The 26,554-nt window shown below is 39.5% G+C and overlaps 5 protein-coding genes and 2 long non-coding RNA genes across 9 annotated transcripts; 4 read left to right on the top strand and 3 right to left on the bottom strand.

The window, feature by feature from the left end:
• Positions 1-190: 190 nt before the first annotated feature.
• Positions 191-6,490, top strand: LOC135798153 (ATP-dependent zinc metalloprotease YME1L-like). 3 transcript variants are annotated; one of them, XM_065310900.1, is made up of 7 exons: positions 191-549; positions 623-1,371; positions 1,426-1,751; positions 1,811-2,040; positions 5,123-5,283; positions 5,353-5,851; positions 5,908-6,490. In XM_065310900.1, the coding sequence occupies exons 1-7, from the start codon at positions 523-525 to the stop codon at positions 6,085-6,087; spliced, it is 2,172 nt and encodes a 723-aa protein (XP_065166972.1). In that variant the 5' UTR covers positions 191-522; the 3' UTR covers positions 6,088-6,490. The 3 variants fall into 3 exon arrangements, with proteins under 3 accessions (XP_065166972.1, XP_065166973.1, XP_065166971.1); XM_065310901.1 differs by having other exon boundaries at positions 193-549; positions 1,438-1,751; XM_065310899.1 differs by lacking the exons at positions 191-549; positions 623-1,371; positions 1,426-1,751; ... (1 more) ...; positions 5,353-5,851; positions 5,908-6,490 and adding an exon at positions 2,054-5,055 and having other exon boundaries at positions 5,123-5,251.
• On the bottom strand, positions 5,296-7,495 carry LOC135798161 (uncharacterized). The gene is made up of 2 exons (XR_010549665.1): positions 7,262-7,495; positions 5,296-7,206 (listed from the first exon to the last, which is right to left on the bottom strand). It is a non-coding gene; the product is annotated as an uncharacterized lncRNA (long non-coding RNA).
• Positions 6,826-9,408, top strand: LOC135798160 (acyl-CoA-binding domain-containing protein 5). The gene is made up of 4 exons (XM_065310911.1): positions 6,826-7,184; positions 8,085-8,277; positions 8,360-8,645; positions 8,704-9,408. The coding sequence occupies exons 1-4, from the start codon at positions 7,124-7,126 to the stop codon at positions 9,040-9,042; spliced, it is 879 nt and encodes a 292-aa protein (XP_065166983.1). The 5' UTR covers positions 6,826-7,123; the 3' UTR covers positions 9,043-9,408.
• A 131-nt stretch (positions 9,409-9,539) lies between these two features.
• Positions 9,540-12,880, top strand: Sf3b2 (splicing factor 3b subunit 2). Its single transcript, XM_065310902.1, has 5 exons — positions 9,540-10,104; positions 10,297-10,453; positions 10,523-11,036; positions 11,099-11,710; positions 11,778-12,880. Exons 1-5 carry the CDS (start codon positions 10,087-10,089, stop codon positions 12,763-12,765), a joined length of 2,289 nt encoding a protein of 762 aa, XP_065166974.1. The 5' UTR covers positions 9,540-10,086; the 3' UTR covers positions 12,766-12,880.
• LOC135798159 (eukaryotic initiation factor 4A-III) lies at positions 12,789-14,327 on the bottom strand. The gene is made up of 2 exons (XM_065310910.1): positions 14,027-14,327; positions 12,789-13,964 (listed from the first exon to the last, which is right to left on the bottom strand). The coding sequence occupies exons 1-2, from the start codon at positions 14,166-14,168 to the stop codon at positions 12,898-12,900; spliced, it is 1,209 nt and encodes a 402-aa protein (XP_065166982.1). The 5' UTR covers positions 14,169-14,327; the 3' UTR covers positions 12,789-12,897.
• A 151-nt stretch (positions 14,328-14,478) lies between these two features.
• Positions 14,479-18,751, top strand: H (transcriptional corepressor hairless). Its single transcript, XM_065310909.1, has 5 exons — positions 14,479-15,285; positions 15,432-15,578; positions 15,643-16,415; positions 17,043-17,280; positions 17,718-18,751. The coding sequence occupies exons 1-5, from the start codon at positions 15,105-15,107 to the stop codon at positions 17,750-17,752; spliced, it is 1,374 nt and encodes a 457-aa protein (XP_065166981.1). The 5' UTR covers positions 14,479-15,104; the 3' UTR covers positions 17,753-18,751.
• Positions 18,752-20,369: 1,618 nt separating this feature from the next.
• LOC135799786 (uncharacterized) lies at positions 20,370-26,530 on the bottom strand. Its single transcript, XR_010550066.1, has 3 exons — positions 26,017-26,530; positions 24,556-24,592; positions 20,370-21,508 (listed from the first exon to the last, which is right to left on the bottom strand). It is a non-coding gene; the product is annotated as an uncharacterized lncRNA (long non-coding RNA).
• Between the last annotated feature and the right edge of the window lie 24 nt (positions 26,531-26,554).

Below are 26,554 nucleotides of genomic sequence, written 5' to 3'. Positions count from 1 at the left end.
TTTCTTGTATTTTTCATGCAATACTAGAATTTTGATGTCACTGTAAGTTAGTTTTACAAAGAAAATTAATTTTCTAGTGTTTTATGCGAGAATTTTAAAATATTAGCTTTATTTTATCGATTTATCAAACAATTTCAAACAAACCTATTGGACATATAGTTTTGAGCGTTAATGTAGGCAACTTTATTGTCACTGAGGTTAAAGTTGTAGAACATCTGAGAAACCGATGGAAATTACAACATTCGCCCTTCATCGATTCATATTATCGCATTATCACAAATATTCCCGTCGACAATCAGATATCAACGCGTGATCTTCATCTTTCTCGCCGTCACGCCGCTCTCGCATCATTCTCTCCGCTGCGGCCGGCGCTGACAGACATCCGTTTTGCGTTCGATTTTTAGTTTTGTTGTCAGAAAGGTTAGAAGCGTTTCGTCATTCGTGGTTGCAAAATTGAAGCGAGTTGTTTTCGCCAAAATCATCTCATCGCCCGCGCCGTCGCCGCCATACATGTAAGCCAGGATGTTTTCACTACAAAATCAGAATCAGGTAAGCCCATAAACCACACACAAGAAAAAACGCAAATCACGTTTTGATAATCAAAAATTATACGTGATTACAGGCGCTCATCACGTTATCACAAGTCTCGGCGAAGATCACCCCGCGTCAGAATGCCTTCCTCGCAAAGAAAGGCAAACAGCCCGATACGCACTTTCTCTGCATGGACAGCTTCCTGGAGGCAGTCAAGAACTGTGACTTCTCCTTCTTCCGACATCTCAACACAAAAGCATTCATCGACCATAATCACATCCTAGGCAAACTCAACATCTCATATGTCTCAGGCCATAGCTTCAGTGAAAACAAGAACAGCTTTTCACATGAATTACAAAGCAAGGCAATACCAATGCTGGTGCTCAATAGAGATCTGAAAGTCCCACAAAGCTTTGTGCACAACATGACTGAAAACCTAATTCAGCACAATCGCTTCACGTTTGACCTACAAGTACGCGGATTCAAGACAGACCGAAGCGTGCGCGCGGAGATGAATCGCAATCCGACGCTCGTGTCACGAATCAAGCACATGATGGGCATTGGTGTGCCAGAAGTCGACGGTAAGACAGCATCAGATGGAACTGCGAATCAAGAAAAGCTGAATAAGTTGCTCAAGCTGGATGATCCAAGCATCACGGATTCAGAACGACAGCGGATCAAAATTGCGTTCGCTGAGGGGTATATTCTAGGGAATAATCCAACAGCGAAGACCAGTAAAATGGCGAAGTACTTTAAAGTCGTCCAGCAAGTCCTGACAGTTGCGATTTTCCTGGCGATTGTTGTTAGTTTAATTGCTAGCACAAGCGGATCGGTTTTTAGGTAAGATTCTTGATTGACTTCAGTACAAACATCGAATTTCTGAAAATCTACAAGGTCGTATTTCAGAATACAATTGGGGAATCAAGTGGAAGTTGATCCGGAAGATATTCATGTGACCTTCGACGATGTCAAGGGCGCTGATGAAGCTAAACAAGAGTTGAAAGACGTCGTTGAGTTTCTGAAGAATCCGGAGAAGTTTTCCACTCTAGGAGGGAAATTACCTAAAGGTGTGCTTTTGGTAGGACCACCAGGAACAGGAAAGACTTTATTAGCGCGTGCAGTCGCTGGGGAAGCTGGTGTGCCATTTTTTCACGCCGCAGGGCCTGAATTCGATGAAGTTTTAGTTGGGCAAGGCGCAAGGAGAGTCAGAGATTTATTCAGTAAGTAATATTATATTTTTTTAGTAGATTTAAGGTTAAATTTTAATGTTTTAATGTAGAAGCAGCAAAAGAACGTGCGCCATGCGTGATATTCATCGATGAAATTGACTCCGTTGGAGCGAAGCGCACCAACAGCGTGCTGCACCCCTACGCGAACCAGACCATCAATCAGTTGCTTAGTGAAATGGACGGCTTCCATCAAAACGAAGGCGTGATTGTTCTCGGCGCGACTAATCGACGCGACGATCTCGATCAAGCCTTACTGCGACCCGGCCGCTTTGACGTCGAGGTAAGCTATGACATTTTATTTATTTTCGCGCATCTGACGCAAAGCAGTCGATTTAAAACATCTCAAAAAGACACACGTCACGACTCACTCTTTTATCATTCAACCCCCGTGTATACAAAAACAAAATGGCGCCCAAGAAGAAAGAGAAGAAAGGTACGCCGAAAACAAGCAAAAAATCGCCATCGACTCTTACGCAACCAAAATCTTTCGGAGTGGATATCCACACAGACGACGTGCTTACGGTGATACATTTGATTTCGAGTCATGATCAGAATGTGGCGAGTCAAGCACTTAGTACTGCACGCGATTACTGCTCAACGGATGTGAATCTACTCGAAACTTTCATGACTTCGGGATTATTTCAACAATTGGACTTTATATTGATTACTAATCAAGAAATACACTATGAAGCGGTGTTACACTTGATACATATGGGTTTGTCCACGCTGAAAACTGAATTTATCTTATTGGATGAAGCGAGGCCTGTTTTTTCGAAGATTTCGAATGTTTTCATCAATAATGATAATGAAACTGTGATTTTATACGGTTTAAACTGCTTGGGGGATTTGTTAAGTAAATTTCCAGAGATTACCGACTACGTTTATGATACAGAACTTATCAAACGTCTTCTTCACTTCATAAATAACACAGAAATTGAGAATTTTGAAATTATGCTGTGCGCACTTAAATTATTCGAAGATGTCATTACAAAACAAGAACAACTTAAAGATATGTGCAGTTTACCGCAGTTTAATCCACATTCATTGGTGTGTTTCATGTCGGAAGGTGGCGATGACATCCGGAAGCAAACGTTTCAATTATTTACGAAATTATGCGCGTTTGGTGAGGAATCTTTCACTGAAAAGTGTCTAAATGCGCAGGTGCAACAGACTTTGGTTACATTATTACTTAATGATGAATATTTGGACTTTCGGTTTGATATTTTTTACTTTTTGAGCTTTTTACTCAATGGAGAACAGGTATGTTTAAGTTTTGTGAATGAAAAAGAATTTCCACAACTATTATCATATAGTTTAAATTATACACAAGAATTTGAACTTAGATACACTCAGTTATTAAAATTATTCGTTAAATATCCAATTGCTAGTTACAGACAGACTTTACACGATTACGGATTTGAGAATGCAATTTTATCTATGTTTTCAAAGACTACTAATGCAGAAGTACAAAAAGAGTTGTGTACTATCCTATTAGAACTTTCAAATCACCTGTACGGTGTTAATTTGATCACGCACGATGAAAATTTTATCCCAACCTTGATTAAATTACTCCGTGATGATAATATGAAGTCCTCAGCTGTTTATGTGACTCATTGTTATCTGAAACGTTCGCCGGACTTTGCGGATTTATTCGTTGAACCCCCAAATGCTGGCATGTCTGCCATAATGGAGATATTTTATTCTTTCGGTGAAGATTCTGAAACCAATGAAATATTTCCTCTTATCATGGATATTGTTTCCTTCTACATGAAACACCCAACATATAAAGAAGATTATATTTCTATGGATAATTTTATAAAATTGCTGGGTATTTATAAAACTAAAGGAGATGAAGCTGCGATTCTTGTGATTAATATCCTAAACGATCAAATTATTGATAGAAATGTCCGGCAGTGGTTTATCGAACAGGATGTGCATAAAGATTTGATTGAGACACTGCGCATGTCAAAGAATCAAGAACTTGTGAAGTCCACGTTGATCTTTATTAAGAATCTTATATTGTATAAGAAGATTGCGTATTTATTCTTGACAGCTGGATTGATGCCGGTGTTGAATGATCTAGGAGGTGAGCATTACTGCGCTACGGTGTTAACGAAAACATTGACATCGTTGTTTTTACCGCTGAAATTTTATACCTATGGGAAATTAGAGGTGACAGACGCCATTACAGAAAACTTTTATTTGATCAGTGGTAAGTGGCAGGGTTGTTCAACATATGATGTTCCGTTTCCTTTACTAGAAGAGTTGCAATTGTTGAGGATGTCTACAATGGTGACGATTTACGTTGTGGATTATAGTTACACACAACGAAGGAAAAATTCATCATTGACGGATGTTTCGATTGGAAAAGAATCAAAACCACTGCTTAATAGTGCATTGAATAGTAAATTAAATGTTTCTAAGAGGATATCTTATGGAGGAGTCGAAACTAAAACAATATCTGATGCTTCAAAAGCTTCTGTGACTGTTTCTGAAAAGAAATCTATATTAACAAGTGGTAAGTCCTTGTCAACTGCAGATTCACAAAAGAAATCATCTAGGACTTTGAAAAGTGCTGTAAAATCAACTGAAGATACAAAATTTTCTGCTTTGAATGTTATTCATGAGATAGATGATGATGAAATGGCTTCTAGTAGTCAAAATAAAGTACAACCAACTACTTCAATCATAAAAGAAGTAGAACTTGCTGAAAAGATTTCAGAGGAACATATTGGTGTTCTTCCAGAGATTAATTATGGATATTTATCAGAAGATCCATACTTGTATGATTATTTCATTGCCCTGGAGAAGATTTTTAAACACTGTGAACCTTATTTGAGTCTCTACAACAGGATATCTATCATAGCGAAGTTTGTTGATGAACAACTCAAAGGTTTCATGGGGTATGACACTGATGTGCCACAGCATACGTTTCGTTTGCACTTGCATGCGTTGAAAACGCGCCTAGGGACCAATTTGATTCCGATTGGATTCCTGCGAATGGGATTCACTTGCGAACGAGCGCTGTTGTTTAAAGTACTCGCGGATTATTTCAATATTTTTACGACGCTGTGCAAGTCTGGGGAGTTGTACTGGAATGAAATACCGTTGACTTTTATGTGTGATGATCAACCGGGGAGTATTGATCCGTACAAGCAGTTTTTTGTGAATTTCCTCGTGGATTTGATGAATCATGTTGGGGGGTTGTATGCAATCGGCAGTATCGATGCTAATGATTATATGAATTTTATCACAAAGAATTCTGCTCCATTAAATTAGAAAAAAATAGAAAAAAGTTTGTTTTGTTGTATTTGGTAAATTGGTTTAAATTGGTTTAATGTTTTTTCGTTTGTATGTTGTAGGTAAATGTTCCTACACCTGATTACACTGGACGTAAAGAAATTCTAGGTTTGTATTTGGGCAAAATCATGGCGAAGGAAATTGACGTGGAGTTATTGGCCCGTGGAACGACGGGATTCACTGGCGCGGACTTGGAAAGCATGGTTAACCAAGCCGCACTTAGGTAGGCAACCAGTTTAACAATTATAACTTGTATGTTTTATTTTTTCTTTAATTTTGGTATTAAATACAGGGCTGCTATCGATGGTTGCAACTCGGTCTCAATGAAATATTTAGAATCGGCTCGTGATAAAGTCCTCATGGGTCCGGAGCGAAAATCGCGGATACCTGATGAGGAAGCGAATATGATTACAGCGTACCATGAGGGCGGCCATGCCATTGTTGCCTTTTACACTAAAGACAGCCATCCGCTGCATAAGGTGACAATAATCCCCCGCGGGCCCAGTTTGGGTCACACAGCGTATATCCCTGAAAAAGAGAGGTATCATGTCACTAAGAGTCAACTGCTTGCTATGATGGATACGATGATGGGCGGACGTGCCGCTGAGGAGCTGGTATTCGGCCCGGATAAGATCACATCAGGCGCTAGTTCGGATCTTAAACAAGCCACGTCTATTGCTACTCATATGGTCAAAGATTGGGGCATGTCGGAACGAGTGGGACTTAGAACTGTCGCTGAAGGAAGTAAACCTTTCAGTGGGGATATGCTAGGGCCATCTACCAACGAAATGGTGAGACATTTTATATTTTTCTGATTTAGTATGACTAAAAGTGTTTATTTGTTTAGATTGATTCGGAAATCAAAAAAATTATGTCCGATAGCTATGAAAGGGCGAAGCAGATCCTGAAGATGCATGCAAAGGAACATAAGGCTCTGGCCGAGGCGCTGATGAAGTATGAAACGCTCGACGCCGATGACATCAAGGCGATCATGGCGGATAAACCGCCAAACATTGACCTGAAGTAGATGGCGCGCGGGGCGGCGTAGAATTAACGAATTCTCTCGGCGTAGATAGATTGAAATAACTTGCTATCCACGTACCACCATAATAAAATGCTATTCGTTAACTATACGACTTGGCGAGAGTCATGCCAATAAGACTTGTAATAAAACTTGTTAGACTCGTTGTAATTAGACGACGCGACAGAGCGCAGAATGTCGGGATGGAAATGTTTTGTTCTTTTTTAGTCAGAAACGATATTCGTTTATTGTGTCAGGAGGCGCGATGCGCAATTAGTTGTGAATGTAACAAACGTACTGGTTGAATAACGCTCTGGGGCAGAATGTGACTTATTTAAGTTATTTGTTAGACGCAGACGATTTTAAGAGTATAATTAACACTTTAAAAAATAAACAAATTTTAGATTTATTAGGCGAAAAGCAGCATTTAAACAATGACAAATTTTAAACGACAAAAGTGCTTCTTCATTGCTAGATATATATTACATGGATCATGCACCAAAACTGTACAAATAGAATAAAACTTAAATTTAAACGCAAAAGAAAGATTAACAATTAAAATTAGATGAAAGTTAAGCATTAATATGAAATCTAGTTGTTAAATAAGCGGAGAATCGTTATAAAACAACAAAATTAGTTTAAACAACTCTCACGAATCGGTGTAATATATATGATTTGTATATTTGATATTTGACATGCGTCGACCCGGTTGACATTGCGCGGGCTGGCATTGGCAACTATCGGCACTGCGCAGCGCTTCCTGGCGATTTCCGAACGGGGCGAAGGCGAGCACAACAAATGAACGCAAATGGGAGTGTGACAGTGAGTGCGCGAACGTCGCGTCGTCTTGTTTTTAATTTTTTCCTGTTTCCATTCGTTTGATTACGTTCGCCTAGCGCGCTCAACCTTCGCTCGCCGTCGAATCCGTCGGATTGCGTTTGGAAATGTCCGAAGTGCACAAGTATACTCCCAGCTAACATCGCGTAAAAACACGGAAGTTCAGATTTTCAGTGAAGTAATAAAATAGAAAGGAAGCAGGAAGATGACGACCGAAGAGAAGTTTCACGCCGCTGTTAATGTGATACGGAGTTTGCCAAAAAATGGTATGTTTTAAAACCTGCCACTCTAAAAAATTAATTTCGTGAGTGTACACTGGTAATTTTCACTTTTTTACTTTTACTTCGCTCCCTAGAGGAGAAGCCGAAGCGCGTTTACTTCTAAAAATAAGTCACGCAATGTTGCTACACAAGTAAAACATCGTAGCTCAACACGAATTATCACCAAACAAACGACGATCGGAATATCGAATCAAGCAAACAGCAAATTACTGTTTGAACTTTTTGTTAGCGCTAAGGTCAACAACAACACTCCAAGATTATATGCAAACTGCAAATCATCATCATTCACACACAAAACAAGCATTTCTGTCATTTTTACGACGATAATTACAAAAGTATACAAGTTACCAGCAATCAATTAATTGATCAATATGATTGCGTGCTGTAAACGCAGCTTACGTTTATTCTTTGCGTTTTCTTTTGTGTTTTTCCTTGTTTTGCATTGCATAATGGCGCAACCGGTTGGAATTAAACGATTTTAGGTCGTCGTCGTCGTGGTCACGATGGTAATTTGTCGCGTCACTGATAAATCGAAGTTAATTTGCAATATTAAGCAATTACGTATAGTAGATTGAGCAAAAACTGAAATGTAATAATAATCTCCGTCGAGATAATTACAACTTTGACTTTGTCCCGTAAAACGCGGTTTTACCTCGAAACGTAATTTATTTTGTGAAACAATGCTCACCGTTACATTTTATTTCTACGGGTTGCTTAATTATGATTTATGAAGTAGCTGATAACTAAATATAACTAAACGGGACGATAAACAATGAAATAAACAATATTTTAAGCATTAAGACAATATTTTAAGCATTAAGACAATAGAATAGTAATTTTTGCATATTTGCAAGTCATCATAACTAAAAAACTAATATTTTACAGGATCCTATCAACCCAGTCATGATCTTATGCTGCGTTTTTATGCCTACTTCAAGCAGGCGACCCAAGGACCCGTTTCGGGTTCAAGACCAGCGTTCTGGGACATTGTCGGACGCGCAAAGTACGACGCGTGGAAGAAACTCGGTGATATGAGTAAACAAGCAGCTATGGCGAAATATGTTGATGAACTTCACACGTAAGTTGCTGCATTCTTTAAATTTGATCAGACCGAAACATGACATTAACTGTCATTAATTTAATTCGTTTTTTTTTTTTAGTATTGTTGAAACGATGAGTTATTCCGACAAAGTGGCGAGTTTCCTCGATGCACCCTCGAGTGAACTCGACAATTTAAAACTAGAAGATCTTCAATTGGTGATTGGCGATGTCATCGAGAGGGTGCGCTCGCAACCGAATTCGCCATTGGCGTCACGTGAAGCGTCTCCAAACAGATTGATCTCCAGCCTGAGCACGAGTAGCGGTTCAACTTCACATTCACCGTCCAGAGCGGTCGATAATGAAGAGAGTGATCATAGTGATGCGGAGTATGTCGATACGATAGACGTGAGTTGTTTGATTAATGTTTTTTGTGTTTAATTTGATGGTTGTTGTGGTTTTTTAGACAATTGAACCACGAAAGCACATTCCTAATGGCATTCCACCCGATATGACGAACGGTTACATTGGCCACAAATCCCGCCCGCGTTCACGTACATTGAGTGTGGATATCTCGCAAGAAATCGCCAATGCAGTGTCCAGTATTAAAATGGACATTGATCGTCTCACGGAAAAGGTCGCCGCTGTTGAGAAGCACAATCGGTCATCGAGTAGCGGTGGTAGTCGGGCTATGATGCGAAGAACAAAATGGCCGTTTGGTATCTCTTTTAAATTGTTGACGTTTATCGTGCTGTGGCCATTTGTGGCGAACCTTGTCATGCGCAGATACAGCTCGAGACGTTAGGGATGGTTTTGAGCTGTTTTGCAATTGGTTTCAACTTTATTAATCCTTGTCTTCACACAAAACGCGCTACTCTTACTGATTAAGTCAAGTTTAAGTCAAACTCTATTTGTTTTTAGGTATGATCTATTCGGGTTGTGTTGTTTGCTATGTGATTTAGAAAGAAATTATAAGTAATGGGCATGATTTGCTTTACAATGGGATTTGCGGCGGCGAATGCATCAGTCAGATATTCGCGCACACAGGCAACTATTTTAATTGTGGTGTAATTCGTAATTTTTATTGTTATGTACAAAGTACAGTTTTTTATATTTTATGGTTTTATGGAGCGTCAACAAAACAAAATAGACTAAATAATTAATTCATAAATATTCGCACAAATCTATGCATAAACCGTACAAGGGCTGCGGTAGAAGTGACTCCCATTCAGGGCACCGTACGAGGGTAGCGGTAGAAGTGACTCGTGTTCAGAGCACCGTACAAGGGAAGCGGTAGAAGTGACCCCCATTTAGGGTACTATGCGAGGGTAGCGGTAAAAGTGACTCGTGTTCAGAGCACCGTACAAGGGCAGCGGTAGAAGTGACCCCCATTTAGGGTACTGTACGAGGGTAGCGGTAAAAGTGACTCTCATGCGGTGCACCGTACCTTTAGTACTCGAGTTATTTGAATACGAAATATCAAAAACATTGCAAAATTAACAATTATGAACCCATAATTCAAAATTTTAAATCAGCCTTGAATTATCAACGCTTATACTCGTGACTATTAGTTAAATTACAGTTAAATTTGTTTATAATAGTTTAGTTATTCGTTTTCAATCTTAGAACGGGCCTGTCTCGCACTTAGTTATTTAATGGTTAGTTACTTATTTTTGCTTGACAGGTTGGTAGCACTGCCACACATATAAAGCTTGATAACCTCGAACTAGTAACGCAAGAGACACGAATTGTGATTGTGATCAATTGAAATTTAATCAATTACTATAACTAATTTATTATTTGTATATTAATACGGACACTAAGTCCGTATTAAGTGATTTGGTTACAAATGGAGGAAGAAAATGATGTAAGTTTATCACATCTCTAATTTACCGATTTAGAGGTTACTTTCTTGTTATTTGTTGATTTGCACCTGTTTGATATAAAAACTATTGAATTAGTTTTGATTTTCAACTTAAAATTAAGCCGCATAGACAAACCAAACTACTTTGTGCTATTTCCGGCTAATTTTTCAGCGTTATATTAATATTTTTCACAGAATGAGCAAAATTTAATAGCTATGCAAGCAATGCATGAAGCACAAGAGCAAATGCAGGAATTGTATGAGGTAGAGGAAGAACAAGAAGAACAGCAAGCAGACGAAATGGAACAGATGCAAGATATGAATGAAATGCAACAAATGGAAGAGTCACAAGGTAAAATCAAACTATAAAAACCATACTTAAATAATAATTATTAATTAACTTAATATTTGTATTTCTTAGATTCAATGCAGCAATCTGTCACGCCAGAGGAAGCAGACTACATGGAAAACTCCAACTCAATGCAATCTAGTGAAAACACAATGGATTCTAACCAAGAAGTTGAGATTCCACCAGTGCTTGAGCAACTGCTGGCATTCAAAGATCAAAGAGAAGAAGATGAGTACAATGAGTTTCAACAAAGTGTGCAGGTTGAGGACTCCAATTCACAATCACAAGAAAGTGCACCATTAGAACCTGAAGAAGAAGATGACGAAGAAAATACTATTCAGGAACAAGGTGTGATTGTACAGAAAGAAGCAGAAAAAGAGCCCAAAAAGGACCGCGACGGAAAACTGACCAAGAACCAAAAGAAAAAGAACAGAAAGAAGAACAAGAAAAAACAAAACTCACAAAATAAAGAGCAACAGGAAAAGGACACTGATAAAGAAAACGAAGATGAAACTAACAAAGAAAAAGATGACAAGGAAAAAGACGAGAATAAGAAAGAAACTGGTGAAACAGACGTCGAAGTTGAGTAAGTTTATAATAATCATATTAATTAATAAATATTTTTATTAAATTTAATTTATTTCATAGATATATTCAAGAATCACTTGGTCTACACGAATTAGCACCTCAATATCGCCAGTTTTTCCACATTTTCGAAGCGTTCAAGATCGCCGATCGTAAAAACGATATTCCTCCTCCGATGTTAGCAATTCCCACAGCGTTATCCACGAAAATGCCAGTTCCAATCATGGGCGATCAGTTCCAAGACGAACCTGATGATGATCCAGACAAGAAAAACGATGATAAATCTAAACTCTCCAAGCGTAAGCTGAAGAAACTGACGCGGTTAAGCGTCGCCGAACTTAAGCAACTAGTCAATCGTCCTGATGTCGTCGAGATGCACGATGTCACTGCACGTGATCCTAAATTATTGGTTCAGTTGAAAGCACATCGAAATACTGTGCAGGTACCGAGACATTGGTGTTTCAAGAGGAAGTATCTACAAGGTAAGCGTGGTATTGAAAAACCACCTTTCAATCTGCCTGATTTTATTAAACGGACTGGTATTATGGAAATGCGGGCGTCGCTGCAGGATAAGGATGAGAGTAAGACGTTGAAAGCGAAGATGCGTGAACGTGCACGTCCTAAAATGGGTAAAATTGATATCGATTATCAAAAATTACACGATGCTTTCTTCAAGTAAGTAAAATTTTAAAAGTTATAAATATTTTAAGTTTTTAATATTAAATTTTAATTCTATGTTTAGATGGCAGACGAAACCAAAAATGACGATCCACGGCGATTTGTACTACGAAGGTAAAGAATTCGAAACGCGCCTGAAAGAAAAGAAACCTGGTGATTTATCAGAAGAATTGCGTACTGCGCTTGGTATGCCCGTTGGTCCTAGCGCATCGAAAGTCCCACCCCCATGGCTGATTGCCATGCAACGTTATGGCCCGCCTCCTAGTTATCCTAACCTGAAAATCCCCGGTCTTAATGCGCCTATCCCCGAAGGTTGTTCGTTCGGTTACCATGCCGGCGGCTGGGGTAAACCACCCGTGGATGAAAACGGCAAACCGTTGTACGGTGACGTTTTCGGTACGATTATACTCAACCTCGACGATTTGGGCGACGACGTCGCAGTCGAACGCACACTCTGGGGTGAACTCGAATCCGAGTCTGAGGAAGAAAGCGAAGAGGAAGAGGAACAAGAGGATGAAGAAAAAGAAGCGGATGAAAGCGGTTTGGTTACACCTGCTGAGGGAATGGTAACACCCAGTGGACTTACATCGATCCCAGCTGGCATGGAAACACCCGAAACAATCGAGTTACGGAAGAAAAAGATTGAAGCTGAAATGGAAGGCACTGAAACACCAGTGCTGTATCATGTGTTGCCTGAGAAGAGGAACGATCGTATTGGTGGATCCATGATGGCAAGCAGCCATGTTTATGACATGACAGGAGTCGGAGCTCCGCCCCCAGCAGTCATCTCAGCCCGAAGAGGTGGCGCTGCCGCTGCGCCGGAAAGAGAAGGCACAGTCGAACTTGCGCTGGATCCTTCCGAGTTGGACATGGATAGCGATGCTATGGCGGTGCGGTACGAGCAGCAGATCAGAGAGAATCAATCACAGCTGCAGAAGGAAGATCTCAGCGACATGCTGGCAGAGCACGTTGCTAAACAGAAGAGCAAACGTAAGCGGCAGCAGAATGCCGACACGAAGCAAACGAAGAAATACAAGGAGTTTAAATTTTAAGGTAAAAATTAATTCTAAGTTCATTTCTCGCATCATCATAAAATAATTTTATAAATTGAGGAAGGTTAAAAAAAGATGTTCACTCTTAAGAAAATATTAATTACACTTAACATTACGCTGCGTCATATTAATTTAAATCAGGTCGGCGACGTTCATTGGCATCTCGTCAATCTGCGTCGAGTAATATTGTTCAATATCGCGTAGAATCCTGATATCGTCCGATTTGACGAAGTTAATCGCGACACCCTTGCGGCCAAACCGACCGGATCTACCAATGCGATGAATGTACAGCTCACGATTGTTGGGCAGGTCGTAGTTGATGACCAGACTCACTTGCTGCACGTCAATACCACGCGCCCAGACATCAGTGGTGATCAGAACTCGGCTTTGACCAGAACGGAATTCTTTCATGATGACATCGCGCTCTTTCTGCGGCATGTCACCGTGCATTGAACTGACTGTAAAGTTCGCTTCGCGCATCTTCTCCGTCAACCAGTCCACCTTCCTCTTGGTATTACAGAAGATCACAGCTTGTGTGATGGTTAAGGTATCGTATAAATCGCACAGAGTGTCGAATTTCCACTCTTCTCGCTCCACCGCGACGAAGAATTGTTTAATACCTTCCAGGGTAAGTTCATCACGTTTTACGAGGATGCGGATTGGATCCGTCATGAATTTCGACGTGATTTCCAAGATTTCGTGCGGTAATGTAGCGGAGATGAGGACAACTTGTGTCGCTGGTGGAAGGAAACGATACACGTCGTAAATCTGCTCCTTGAAGCCTTTGTTCAGCATCTCGTCGGCTTCATCGAGGACTAGCATCTTTACGGAACGTGTTCGCAACGCGCGTCGTCGGATCATGTCGTAGACTCTGCCGGGTGTACCGCTGACGACGTGTTGGCCATAGTCAAGTTTGCGAATATCTTCGCCAAGGTTTGTGCCACCGATGCAGGCGTGACATTGGACATTCATGAAATCCCCAAGGGCGAGGATTACTTTTTGGATCTGTACCGCCAGTTCTCTGGTGGGTGACAGGCAGAGAACTTGTGTTTCGCGCATTGTTAAATCTACGGATTGTAGAATTGAGATTGAGAATGTTGCGGTTTTGCCGGTACCGGATTGAGCCTGGGCGATGACATCGCGGCCTTTGATGATGGGCCGGATGGCACGCTGCTGGATCGCCGAGGGACGTTCGAAACCTAGAAAAATTTAGGTTATGACCTCAAAACGTTAAAGATGCGATATGGTGATTCGGACTTACCGTAAGCAAAGATGCCACGCATCAACTCCTCGCGGAGGTTCATGTTTTTGAATTTGTCGCAGACTTCCACATCTTCGCTGGTTTCGAACTCCACGTTCGAAAGATCTTCGAATGCGCTTGCCGCGCCGCTTTTTTCACCCATTTTAACGCACTTTTGTATACCCTTCGTAGAAACTTGTTTTTTTATTGCAAATTCTATGCAATATTTAAGGATAATTAATAATTAGATGTGTTTAAGATGACTTTATGTTAGAATTAATCAATCAACGTGCGTTTGGCTTGTTTTCCTGCTTGACATTGATCAGAAATGGCCGCAAAACGAAAGCACACGGCGAATGTTTCGCGTCGTTGATTGGTCGTAATGTGCGATAACAGCGCCGGCTACTGAAACATGGTGGGATGTGAGCATGCCCAATGGTGTTCCCCCTTCTCTAAATCCGTGGGTTGTTGACAGTTGAAAAGCGGCGTTGCTCTGGTAACCAGCATATTTTGTTTATTCCGCGAACTTGTTGATTTTGACGAGTGCGTATTGTTTATTATCGCATGAAGTCAACTCAGTAGACCAACAAGGGTGTGAAGGTTAATGAAAATCGAAGAATGATGGAGTGTGAGTGCGTGTGGGGAATGTTATGATTTTCGAACTGGGCTGCGTTTTGGCAACGTGCGTTTTCGCGTCGTCGTGTGAGCCTAGGTGTCTACATCATCAAAAAATCTCACCGTCCGTCTGTGCGCGCCGACCGCGATTTGCGTGCGTTGCTATCGAATACGGGCGGCTGGCGGAGCGCGAACGCGAGCGGGCATGGAGGAAATACGCGGTGCGTGGCTGTGAGCGGCGAGTGCGTGCGACGGGCGTGGGTCGCGCCGAGACAGCAGCAGCGAGGAGCAGCAGCGAGGAGCAGCAGACAGCGCCGGGCGCGTGTGTGAGTGCCGCGACTGCCCGCGCCGGAGGAGCATCGTCTGCATATCGCGGCGAAGAGTTTAGTGGCACGACGAGCGTGCGAGACGGTGCCGCCGACGATATGCGCGCATCTGGATGCCGTTATAGTCATCGCGAGGGGCTGTTCGCCGCCCTGGGACTATGATCTATGCGACCGCTAACGGCGCGCACGCGACGTTAACAAAATGTGCCAGAATGCAAAAGGACGAGGAGAACCCCAAGAAGGACGTGCCGAATGGGAATGGTGACTGCGAGCGCGGCGACCGGGAGGAACCCCCTCGGAGCGCGTACGCGCACGGCGGACGACTCAAGTTCTTTAAAGGTAATTAACATTCCGCCGCAACGCGCTAACGTGCGTCATTACCATACGAGAGGAGACAAGTGCTAAATTTCAGGTGTCTATCGAACACGCGCGTGCGGCCATCGCGATCCATCTGGTTTTTAAATTAATTTTATTTTCTTCGGTAGATGGAAAGTTTATTTTGGAGTTGGAACGATCGCGAGAGGGTGAACGAGTCTCCTGGGTGTCTGTACCGAGGAAGACCTTCTGGCCGCCGCAGGGTACTGCTTCTTCGACGCCCACGTACCGACAGGAGAGCAGTACATCACTTAGCGGTGAGCAAAACAACAATTTACAAATAAAATTTATTATTTGTTTGTGTGTTTTTTTCGTCTATAGTTTCAGACGATAACAGTTCCATCCAATCATCTCCGTGGCAACGCGACCACTCGTGGAAGCAAACCAGTCCGCGTAAAAACCTCTCGAAGCAGCTCACGTTCTACTACTTAGCTAGCAGAAAACTTCGAAAATCCCTGCAGAAATCACGAAAAACCCGCAAACCCTACGATTCCACTGCCGAAGAGTTTATCAAGCATGTTCGCGGCCTGCCACTTGCGACGACATCATCACCAACACCCACATCCCCATCAAATACCTCTCCGAAGCCATCCACGTCAAAAAAGAAAGAAAAACGACTGCAGACCATCATCCAAGCTTTAGCGGAAAAGGTTCCAGCTGGATCTCCGGCGAGGGAGACAGTCGTCTCGCCACGAAAACGTTTCCTGCGGGAAATGGATAAGGATGCAAAGACGCACGTGGATGACTCGTGTTTAAAGCGCAGTCGAGGAAAAACCGCCGCTGCTAGTAAGGCGGTGGGTAGTCCGGTGCGCACCAATGGGGTGGCATCCACGACTGGGATTGTTGATCACGTGGGCAGTGATCCACACCCGCCGCCGGCGTCGACGCCGTCCAGGCAGACGCAGACGCGCAACAGCAGCTACAGTATTACCTCCCTGCTGGCGGAGGACAAGAGCATCAGGCGATCGCCGGCGAACTCGCCTAGTCATTACTCGCCGGGTGCCGCCGCCGCCGGCCATCCGTACTCGACGCCGATGCCCGAGGATCGCTGGTACGCCGAGAGTGTCGATCGTCTGCGTTCCATTGAATTATCTGTAAGTAAATACTAAAAATTTATCATTTTTCATCCAAAAAATAAATCGGTGTACGAAATTGAAAATTGAATTTCGCTTCTTAAGCGTTGTATCTCAACTGAAGTGTGTTTAGAGTTCAAGCGGACGAACGAATCCTCAGGTGTGTGTCGAAATGACGTAATGACGCGACTCGCGGCGCGCGCGTTCCGCCGTTCCTATTGTTGGAACGTGCCGTTCGTTTCGTGCGCGCAACATTAATTATTAGACCATAACACAACAATGTGCGAGCGTACGTACGCGCACGAGCCGCGCACTGCGGATGAAAAGAATTTCTGCTTTGCTGACCGTGTAATTATGGCACTCCGCGCGCGCGCTCCGGCTCGTGCTGGCTTTCTACGTGCCATTACTGCCATTGTTTCTCGTTTTCTTTTAGCTTTGATTCTTTAGATTCCTCCGTATTTTTTTTTATTTTCTTCTCCAACGAACGGCTTCTAATAACCGGAAGTCGAGTTTATGTCTACATCAAGATTTTCATGTGTGTTCCATGTGCGTATGGCTTAACCGGAAACGGAGGATACGTTTCACACTCGAGCACACAACTTGATGCAACTTTTAATGTGAATTTTGTTTGTTTCTTTTCATTTTTAGCACGTTGATAAGAGACTGTGCTTACCGTACGCGACGCCGCCGTCGTTTATGCCGCCCTTCATCCATCCGTATACGATGCCGCCGCACTATTTCCATGCGTTCGCGCGAGGGTTTCCTGGGCTGACGGCAGCGCCGCCAGCATGCCTGCTACCACCCCCAGTGCGTCCCGAAGCACCGTCGTGCTCGTGGGCCGCCGAGCCACCTCGCGACAATCGCACACAGGATGATAATATCGCAGGTATGTAACTATCGTTTATTTCCTGTGTGAGTGTGGCACGCGCCGCGTCGTTGTTAATTGAGGAAACGACGCGGTTTATGTGGCCACGCATGATTCTAATAAAGTTCTTCGTCTTTCCGTCTTCACGCTCATTTACTTTGACTTGTTAACGCAGTTGGAACTTCCCGAGGAAAGATTTGAGCGTAAATTAGGGTCATGCACGCAAATAAAATCAATATATTTTAGTCTCTCTTTAATGTTACTTAAATTAACGGCGATATTTGTACCACTTGGTTGATTTTCATATTTAATTCATATTTAGACTTCAGGACTTATTTACTGGCAATTTTACCAGAGTAATTGAGTTTTTAACGTGTTAATAAATGATTATTTTTGCGTAAAATCTTAATATTTGATTTCTTTTTTGTTTCTCAATTTGTTGAATTATTTTGTTTCAGATATGCCATTGAACCTGTCTAAACATGCTGGCTGAAAGTCGCTTGTGCCTTCCAGAATCGAAACAAAAGTATCAAAGTATCAAATCGAACAATAAATTCCAGCGCGCTAAACTAAAAACAAAATGAAGAAATTATATTTGTATTTTATAGTAATATATTTTTGTACATATGCTGAAAATTGTAACGCACGGCTCGTTTCTCTGATGGCGTGGTATTTTTATATATTGCGAGCATAAATATTAAGATTCACGCTCACAATAATGCAGATGATACATCCAGCTGTACGCTTCTGAGCATTATTTATTCGATATTATTTAACGCGAAACATTCTTTTAATTTAACGTGCGAACTCGAAACGATGTGCAATTTGCATGTATGCATCAAAATGCATAGATGAATAATTGTCAACTGTGAACAAAGCGAAGAGGGGTGCGCGCCGCGACGATCATCCTTCGACTATTAATATTAAATTAATATTTGATTATGTAAATAATTTATTTAATTGACTATACACTATTAACTATATTTTTATATACTTTGATTAAGAATTATTTAATTTAATGATACTTGTCGACCAAAACGGCGTATTTAGATATCAAATAACCTACGGATTTAAAAATGTAAGAATGCTTCGAAGATGTGTATTGCTCACTGAAATGTTTATTCATTTCGTAGAGTTTACATCATATATCAGCCGGTGAAAATGAATATTTTATATCGATGTACATATTGAAAATTGTCACAGGTAATAACGGTTGAGAATTGATGAGATATTTTGGAAATTTTTTGAAATGTTTTCTCAACACAGGTCGATTGTTAGCGTCTGTATTTTTATGACGGTATGATTATGTGAAAATGAACATGTATACTATGAATACTTAAATGCTGAGGGTGGTGAATTTGGTTATTCATCGAGGAGTCGACGGAGACCGAACCTGGATGACTTTTGTAACTGCGTGTAGGTGTGTACATATGCATAAATGATAAATATACCTATTTTTCGTATTTTTCCGAATAAAAATACTATAAACTAATTTATTCATCTTAAAGCGTACATTCTTTTCTATGTAAATGTTTTAAAACATTATTTACAGTACATTTCATCTTTCAACATTAAAGAATTGTTATTGTGCCTGGCACTATGTGCTTATCAGTGTTGTAAAACAACTTTTTATAGTGTGCAGCGGGCATGTTTTGCGCGCACCAACGCTGCCTGATTCGCACCTCGTCTCTACTTTACTTTAGTATACTTAGCCTATGCGCGTGATGCGGTTGACTGACTCTCGTTCTGTTTGTGCTTATCGGTCGCCATGTTTAACAATAGTTATTCAGTTCAGCATGTAATCGCGTATTGTTATTTAAGTGTGTTTCATCTGAGTGCTAAAGAGATGTCCCGAACGTGCGGATTAACATTTATTTGAAGGTAATTCATTTGTAAATCCTTGTTTGTAAAATATAGAAAAAAAAGTGAAATATGTAATAATTTCGACTCATAATCGTCTAATAAATTTGCATTTTATAAGCCGGAACTTGTGAAATTCTCGCGATTTTCCGTTCGGGTTTTGGCGTGTCGGTCTTGACGTCGAACGTTTGGAGCGCCGCAGGCGCGATGCGCGTATTTTAAGGCAAGTCTTTACTGCTACGGGATTTGATAGTCGTCGATAATTCTTTATTTAAAAGAATCAATGTATTGTTAAATATAATTAATAAAACATTATTTAAAATTTCAATCACATTCATATTTCTTTGTAATATCCTTTTTATCGTTTTCAGGATAAGAATCTTAAATCATACTGCGTATGAATCTTGTGCGCGTGAAACGTATACAACATAGCTAAGGCTTGTGTTATTGTTTTTAAAAAGTTGAATAAAATAGAAACATAAATAGAAGAATCAAATACTAATGATAAAAACACTCGGTGGTCGAGTGGAGACGTGCACCTGCTGGCATGCTAGTAGACACGGATCGAATCTCAGGTATAGAAGGCATTTTTCTCAAATATAAAAATATCAGGTGTAATTTGGGTTGCATATATGAATCGCAACGAAATATAAGAGAAATTGAAATACAAGCGAAGGCAATAAGAGAAGTAAGAAAGTAGTAAGTGGAGAAACGAGAACAGAGAAATGGAAGTAGGAGTAGTAAAGAATAAGAGAAGATAGAAGGAAGAGAACAGAGAGTAGAGTAGAGAAGAGGAGGAGATAGAAGAAAGAGAGCAGGGGAGGAGGATCAGATTTTAAAATTTTTTGGCACGTGTCGTTATAAGACAGTCACAGGTCGATCTCCCAGAGCGCCTCCGGCGCTCTGGTCGATCGCCCACTGCTTCAGTCCATCCATTGCTCCCGGCCCATCCTACAGCTACGATGTCTCTGCGCTTCATCCCCGAAATTATCAGGCATATCAACAATTTTTATGGTGGGGGATCATCCCCCGAGTGGGAGAACTCCTTATAAGGACATCCTTTTAAGAACTTATAAAAATATTTCTAAGTTTTAAGTCGCCTGTTGCTGAAATGAAAGAAGGAGTACACAAATCATACAGGTTACCTTAACAATTTTTATAGAGGGGATCATCCCCTGAGAGAGGGAACTCTCTTAGAGACCTGTTCCTGAAATGATAGAAGGCGAACACACAAATCAAAGAAGTCAATATATCTTACTATTTCTTTATTAACAATAGAATACAAGTTTAGACTTTGCAATTCAGCAGAATACATGTCGCCATATTGAAACACGACCTGCTACGCCGCGCACATATAAGCAAGTAGCACTTCGTAGTTCGAAGTTCGTACAGTTCTACCGGAATAATGAAATTAGCAAATAGTTCATTTTCTATGTTATTGAAAATTAAAATAAATATACAGGGTGTTACAAAAAGAAAATTTTAAGTGCAAACAAAAAACTCTGGACACTACAAACGCCGCTCGTTTTCACTCGACGATCAGGGAAACTAATATACAAGGTGTTCCAGAAAGAAAATTTAAAGTGCAAATGGGAAAATACTAAAGACGACAGTTAAAGCAAAATTTTCACGGACACAAAAAGAAAACATATATACAGGGTGTTACAAAAAGAAAATCAATAGTTCAAAGAAGAAAACACTCGGGAATAACAAATTTAGAAAACTTATAATAGGAAATCAAGAAAAACAAACATACAGGGTGTTACAAATAGGAAATTCCTACATTTAAAAATAAAATACAAAGTTTAAATAGAAAACCCGGAACCAATAAATTTAGTCAGTTTTACATTAGAGAGCAAGGAAAATTAATACATAGGGTGATTCAAGAAGAAAATTGCTACATTTAATAAAAAAATTCAAAATTTTCCATGCATGGAATTAGATTCACGATTAGAGAGGGTGAAACAACAAAAATACAATTACATTTATAAAGAGCTAGAAATTTTCTTTGCGATGGATTCTCCAGATACGCCATAAGCAAGGCAAAATGTGTCCGCCGACGGCAACTAAAGCACACACGCGAAAGGAAATTTAAATCGTCTTTTACATATATCTTACTCTCAATAATTAATTGCCAAACTACGAAAATACGTTAAAGAGCCTGCAGATTTATGAAATAAAAAGAAAATGCAAGCAAGGAAAAATTCACGTTATTAAACCGATGATTGACACGACCATACTCTACGGGTAGATCGAAGTCGCATCCGACGGCACGCATCAATTTTGTTTCATTACGGTACTCACGTTACATGCGATTTAAAATAAATATGTAATTATGATATAATAACGTTTACAAACTTACCAGTGCATCAGGAAATCAAAGAGAGGACTGAAACAAAAAAACACGTGTGTGAGAACTCGCACTATGATGAACACTTATTTAAATTCATTTTGTCGGATAATGAACATGTACTATTTTAACACACAAATTTCCCGGAATATCCTGCTAAGGACAGCCGTTAATTACACTTACTTAAAACTACGAATAGGATACATATTTCTAATTCCAATGCTCAGCAACGAAATAATCCAATAGCCGACACGCACTTGTAAACACGAGTTTTATAATCATTTTACGCGTAAATCAACCTTAGCAAAACACTCTACACGTCTGTTGTTATTCGGTGCCGTAATTAATGCTGACTTATAATAAATAAAATGTAATGTTATCTGAATGAATGAAATAATGATCCCAAACCGCGTGCAGGTAAAAACAGACTGAAGCGGTGCAACGTTCGTAACGTGAGAGGCAGCATTTCGCACGGTTATAGCGATATAAAAACTTGTTTATACACAAACCCCGATAAGCGTGTACTACAACGAGCACTACAGCGCACACACACAACTTTCAATATAACTCGCGTTATGAAATTTTCTCGCAATAAAATTCAATAAAGGGAGATACAGAATGAAATTCTGCATCTGGGAAAATTATTCCGAACCTATTGTGACACCGTGTTTGCGTGTTATACTAAAACAACTACAATTCTTAGCGCAACGAGTACTATTGCGTATATGCGTATAGACACAACTATCATTATAACTCGCGTTACGGAATTTTCTAGCAATAAACTTCAATACAGGGAAATAAAAAATTAAATTCCGCATCTGGGAAAATTATTCCCACCTTAGTTTAAGACCGCGTACGAGTGTCATAATAAAAAAAAACTACAATTCCTAGCGCAACGAGTACTAAAGCGTATATGCGTAAACACACAACTATCATCATAACTCGCGCTACGGAATTTTCTAGCAATAAATTTCGATTCAGGAAATAAAGAATTAAATTCCGCATAATTTCGAATATATTGTGACACCGCGTTCGCGTGTGATAACAAAAAAAACTACAATTTTATTCAATCGCGAATATCTCCTAAACTAAAAGAGATAATTAAGATCTGATCGCAGCGTCTTAATCCCAGGACTATTCTCTATCAGATAGGATAGTTAAAAGGGAAATCTGAGATGATAAAATGTGCTTAATACTTTTTTTCGACGATTTTCAAAAATTCATATCTCTTAAACTAAAAGAGATAGCTACCAACGAATTGTTGATTATGAAAGATTGGAAAATTCTCAATCAGATAAAAATATACAATAATTATATTTCCTACAGTAAAAGGTCGAAAAACGCGACTAAAAGTGCTAAAAAGTGACATTTTGCAATTTTTGCACATTTTATTCAATCGCGAATATCTCGTGAACTAAAAGAGATAATTAAGTTCTGATCGCAGCGTCTTGATCTACGGACCTATCTCTATCAGATAGAATAGTTAAAAGGGAAATCTGAGAGATGAAATTTTCAATCTTAAGAAAAAAATTGCCAAGGGGGGGTGCTTGATACTTTTTTTCGACGATTTTCAAAAATTCATATCTCTTAAACTAAAAGAGATAGCTACCAACGAATTGTTGATTATGAAAGATTGGAAAATTCTCAATCAGATAAAAATATACAATAATTATATTTCCTACAGTAAAAGGTCGAAAAACGCGACTAAAAGTGCTAAAAAGTGACATTTTGCAATTTTTGCACATTTTATTCAATCGCGAATATCTCGTGAACTAAAAGAGATAATTAAGTTCTGATCGCAGCGTCTTGATCTACGGACCTATCTCTATCAGATAGAATAGTTAAAAGGGAAATCTGAGAGATGAAATTTTCAATCTTAAGAAAAAAATTGCCAAGGGGGGGTGCTTGATACTTTTTTTCGACGATTTTCAAAAATTCATATCTCTTAAACTAAAAGAGATAGCTACCAACGAATTGTTGATTATGAAAATTATTGATTATGAAAGATTGGAAAATTCTTTCAATCAGATAAAAAAAATATAACATAATTATAAAAGTGCTAAAAGTGACATTTTGCAAATTTTGCGAAAAACCATTTTCTTCAATCACGAATATCTCGTAAACTAAAAGAGATAAATAGGATCTGATCGCAGAGTCTTAATCTACGGACTAATCTCTATCAGATTTAAGTTAAAACGGAAATCTGAGAGATGAAATTTTAATTCTTAAAAAAATACCAAGGTGGTGTGCATGATAATTTTAATCGACAATTTTCGATAAATAATATCTCTTAAACTAAAAGAGATAGCAACCAACGAATTGCTGATTATGAAAGATTGGAAAATTGGATTGGGAATATGAGTACCTAAATATGATCACTTCTACCGCTACCCTCGTACGGTGCCCTGAACACGAGTCACTTCTACCGCTGCCCTTGTACGGTGCCTTGAATGCGTGTCCTCTTTTAAACTAAAATTGCAAGCAACCAACGGATCAAAGTATATGAAAGATTGGAAAATTCTCTATCAGGTAAAAATTAAAAATAATAACGCGACACAAAAATGTTGTTTGTACACAAACATTGATAAATAAGCAATTTTTAGTTGATGCTAGTCCCATCTAGGAATTATAAATAAAAACAAACAAATTTTTAAAATTCTCTTAAAAATGAAAATGAAAAACCTCTCAGTGATATGAAACAAGAATTGTTCTTAGCAAATTTTTATTTATGAATTATTCTCGACCTCTCTTATTTTCCCAATTTGAATACCTTATCTTATAGAAAATATTTCAAAGATTTAGAATCTTTAATCCGAAATAATTAGAATTTAAAAAGTCGAGAGAAAAATGAGATAGGGATGGTTAGGGCGGAATTCCGCTGAATTACATCTTCGAGTACAACTCTTGTGCTTGTGTAAGCGAAGGAAAAACTACTAAACAGTTAATTTTTAAATGTATCAGCCGGGTACGCGACTATCTTATGCATTTGCAACACGCGGTGGAACGAGATAAATCAAAACAACGTAAATACAGACTAATGGAAGAGGCAGGAATTAGTGAAAAATATAATTGATTTATAAACTTACCAATGCAGAACTCATTGACTCCAACGCACGACAAATACTGTAAATAATCAAAGAAAACATATGTTATAACAAAAACATTTAATACAATTTGGTAATATTATAATCACACAGCGGAGAAAAACAAACAATCTGTGCTGTTTGTTTAAAAGTTACTTACACCAGCTCGATGGGCCATCCTAATGATGAATATCAAATCATCATGGGGGCGATACACTTAACCGGCATGTATGGACAATAAACGCGCAAACAGTAAATAACATTACTATAGTCGATTGATGATCGAATATAATGCAAATTTGGAAAGTAGATGTCCGGACAAGCAATACGAGTCGCGTAAAATATTGGATCAACCAGATATCGGCACGAAACTGGCTGCAAACTGTGCAAGCAACGACGCGTCAGTTTATGATAAGAAAGCAATAGAGGCGAAAATCCAGTGCGGCGATGGCACGCGACCTTGTGAGCGAATCGCTTTGGCACGTTACCTGCGATCAAAACTAAACTAAGATGCGCGAACATGCAGCGTGAGGGGATCTCATGCGTTGCATTCTCGCAGCGAATGCGATAAGAAAGAGAAAGTTGTGTTCAAAACAAACACAATTCTCGTGTCGAATGCTCGCGCTTGCTGATAGCTATATAAATAAACAATACATGTCTATTTTACAATTTTTGTTAATGGTAGGGCATTTATAAATAATGCAAATATTAGTCCCGGAATTTGGATTAAAAAATTAATAAATATTTAAAACCCGAATTATGTAATTCAGATTTCTTATACTGAAAAATTGTCCGATTTTACACAAATTATCTTAACGATATTTAATTCAATAGAACAAGACGGATTAAAGATTGAAAGGAACGAATCGCAGAGTCTTAATCTACCGACAATTCTCTATAAAATAAGTTAGTTAAATTGAAAATCTAAGTAATGAAAAAAATCATCCTCATTTGGTGCCCTAAATACGAGTCACTTCTACCGCTGCCCTCGTACGGTGCCCTGAATGGAAGTCATTTTCACCGCCACCCTGCTGCGGTATATCGAATGAGACTCAACTATACAATTGCAATTAATTGCAAAATAATTAAATAAACAAAGAATAATCAACGTTCTTGACATATTTAAGTCAATAAATTTGAATAGTGCATACCTTTTAAACTAAAAGCGATAGACACCAACAGATTGAAGAATATGAAAGATTGAAAAATTCTCGATCAGATAAAAATTAAAAAATTCTATTCTTTGGGTCCAAAAAAGTTTTTCGATTTTTTTGAGTTTAGTCAAAAGATATGAAATAAGAATTCAATCGCTTCGCTTAAAGTGACAACACATGCCATGCAATTTTAAGCACATTTATGGATATAACAATTTATAAAACACTACGAAAATATGATAATAAAGAAAAAAAAATGGCCGAAATAGAATCAATCAATGCGGTTGAGAATATTATTTAATTTACTTACTGGTTAGTATTGTAAAACTTCCATTGTAAACGGCATCCGTCGGCACCCCGCTCACAAACAAATACACAATATTTGCATTTCGCGTACATCTTATAAGCGATAAATCATTAGCGAGACACAATAAACAAAAATAATCACTAAGAACACCGAAAGAAATACGCGTTACCGAATTAAATCCTAAGAAAGAAGAATCGCGACGACCGCGTGCGAATCATCCGTCGGATTCGGTGAAACTAATTTTTATTCCTGCAGCGTGAGCAAACGATACACGCAACGCCATCACACGATCGCGTATATAGTACAAAACTATACACTACTATTGTACGCGCATCACCTGACAATCAGAGATAAGAACAAACCGGTCGAATTCCAGTGCGGAATTAAAATAGCGCAAACGGTTTCGAAATAATGCGCAATTTCCACTGTAAATTTACGAAAATGACTAAACTTGCCGACTTTTGGGGGCGGCTTTTAAGCACTTCTCGCGTGATTTATGGGGCCGGCTGAGATTCACCGCTTATAAAAATAAACAATTAGA

Source organism: Atheta coriaria, unplaced genomic scaffold, assembly GCF_025399875.1.
Source record: "Atheta coriaria isolate IRGN ID8LTWV9N9 unplaced genomic scaffold, Caltech_Dcor_3.1 hic_scaffold_9_pilon, whole genome shotgun sequence".
Lineage (NCBI taxonomy): Eukaryota > Metazoa > Arthropoda > Insecta > Coleoptera > Staphylinidae > Dalotia > Dalotia coriaria.
Note: the sequence above shows the minus strand (reverse complement) of the source record. Positions and strands in the feature narration are given on the sequence as shown.

What these genes read in the sequence shown, in the direction of transcription:
- H (XM_065310909.1), top strand. Translation starts at nt 15,105, where the DNA reads ATGATCTATGCGACCGCTAACGGCGCGCACGCGACGTTAACAAAATGT. An exon ending in ACGACTCAAGTTCTTTAAAG is followed by an intron (nt 15,286 to 15,431) that starts GTAATTAACATT and finishes TTTCTTCGGTAG; the next exon opens with ATGGAAAGTTTATTTTGGAG. An exon ending in ACAGGATGATAATATCGCAG is followed by an intron (nt 17,281 to 17,717) that starts GTATGTAACTAT and finishes ATTTTGTTTCAG; the next exon opens with ATATGCCATTGAACCTGTCT.
- LOC135798160 (XM_065310911.1), top strand. Translation starts at nt 7,124, where the DNA reads ATGACGACCGAAGAGAAGTTTCACGCCGCTGTTAATGTGATACGGAGT. An exon ending in ACGGAGTTTGCCAAAAAATG is followed by an intron (nt 7,185 to 8,084) that starts GTATGTTTTAAA and finishes AATATTTTACAG; the next exon opens with GATCCTATCAACCCAGTCAT. An exon ending in TATGTTGATGAACTTCACAC is followed by an intron (nt 8,278 to 8,359) that starts GTAAGTTGCTGC and finishes TTTTTTTTTTAG; the next exon opens with TATTGTTGAAACGATGAGTT.
- Sf3b2 (XM_065310902.1), top strand. An exon ending in ACAAATGGAAGAGTCACAAG is followed by an intron (nt 10,454 to 10,522) that starts GTAAAATCAAAC and finishes TGTATTTCTTAG; the next exon opens with ATTCAATGCAGCAATCTGTC. An exon ending in GAAACAGACGTCGAAGTTGA is followed by an intron (nt 11,037 to 11,098) that starts GTAAGTTTATAA and finishes TTTATTTCATAG; the next exon opens with ATATATTCAAGAATCACTTG.
- LOC135798159 (XM_065310910.1), bottom strand. Translation starts at nt 14,168, where the DNA reads ATGGGTGAAAAAAGCGGCGCGGCAAGCGCATTCGAAGATCTTTCGAAC. An exon ending in GCGTGGCATCTTTGCTTACG is followed by an intron (nt 13,965 to 14,026) that starts GTAAGTCCGAAT and finishes AAATTTTTCTAG; the next exon opens with GTTTCGAACGTCCCTCGGCG.
- LOC135798153 (XM_065310899.1), top strand. Translation starts at nt 2,166, where the DNA reads ATGGCGCCCAAGAAGAAAGAGAAGAAAGGTACGCCGAAAACAAGCAAA.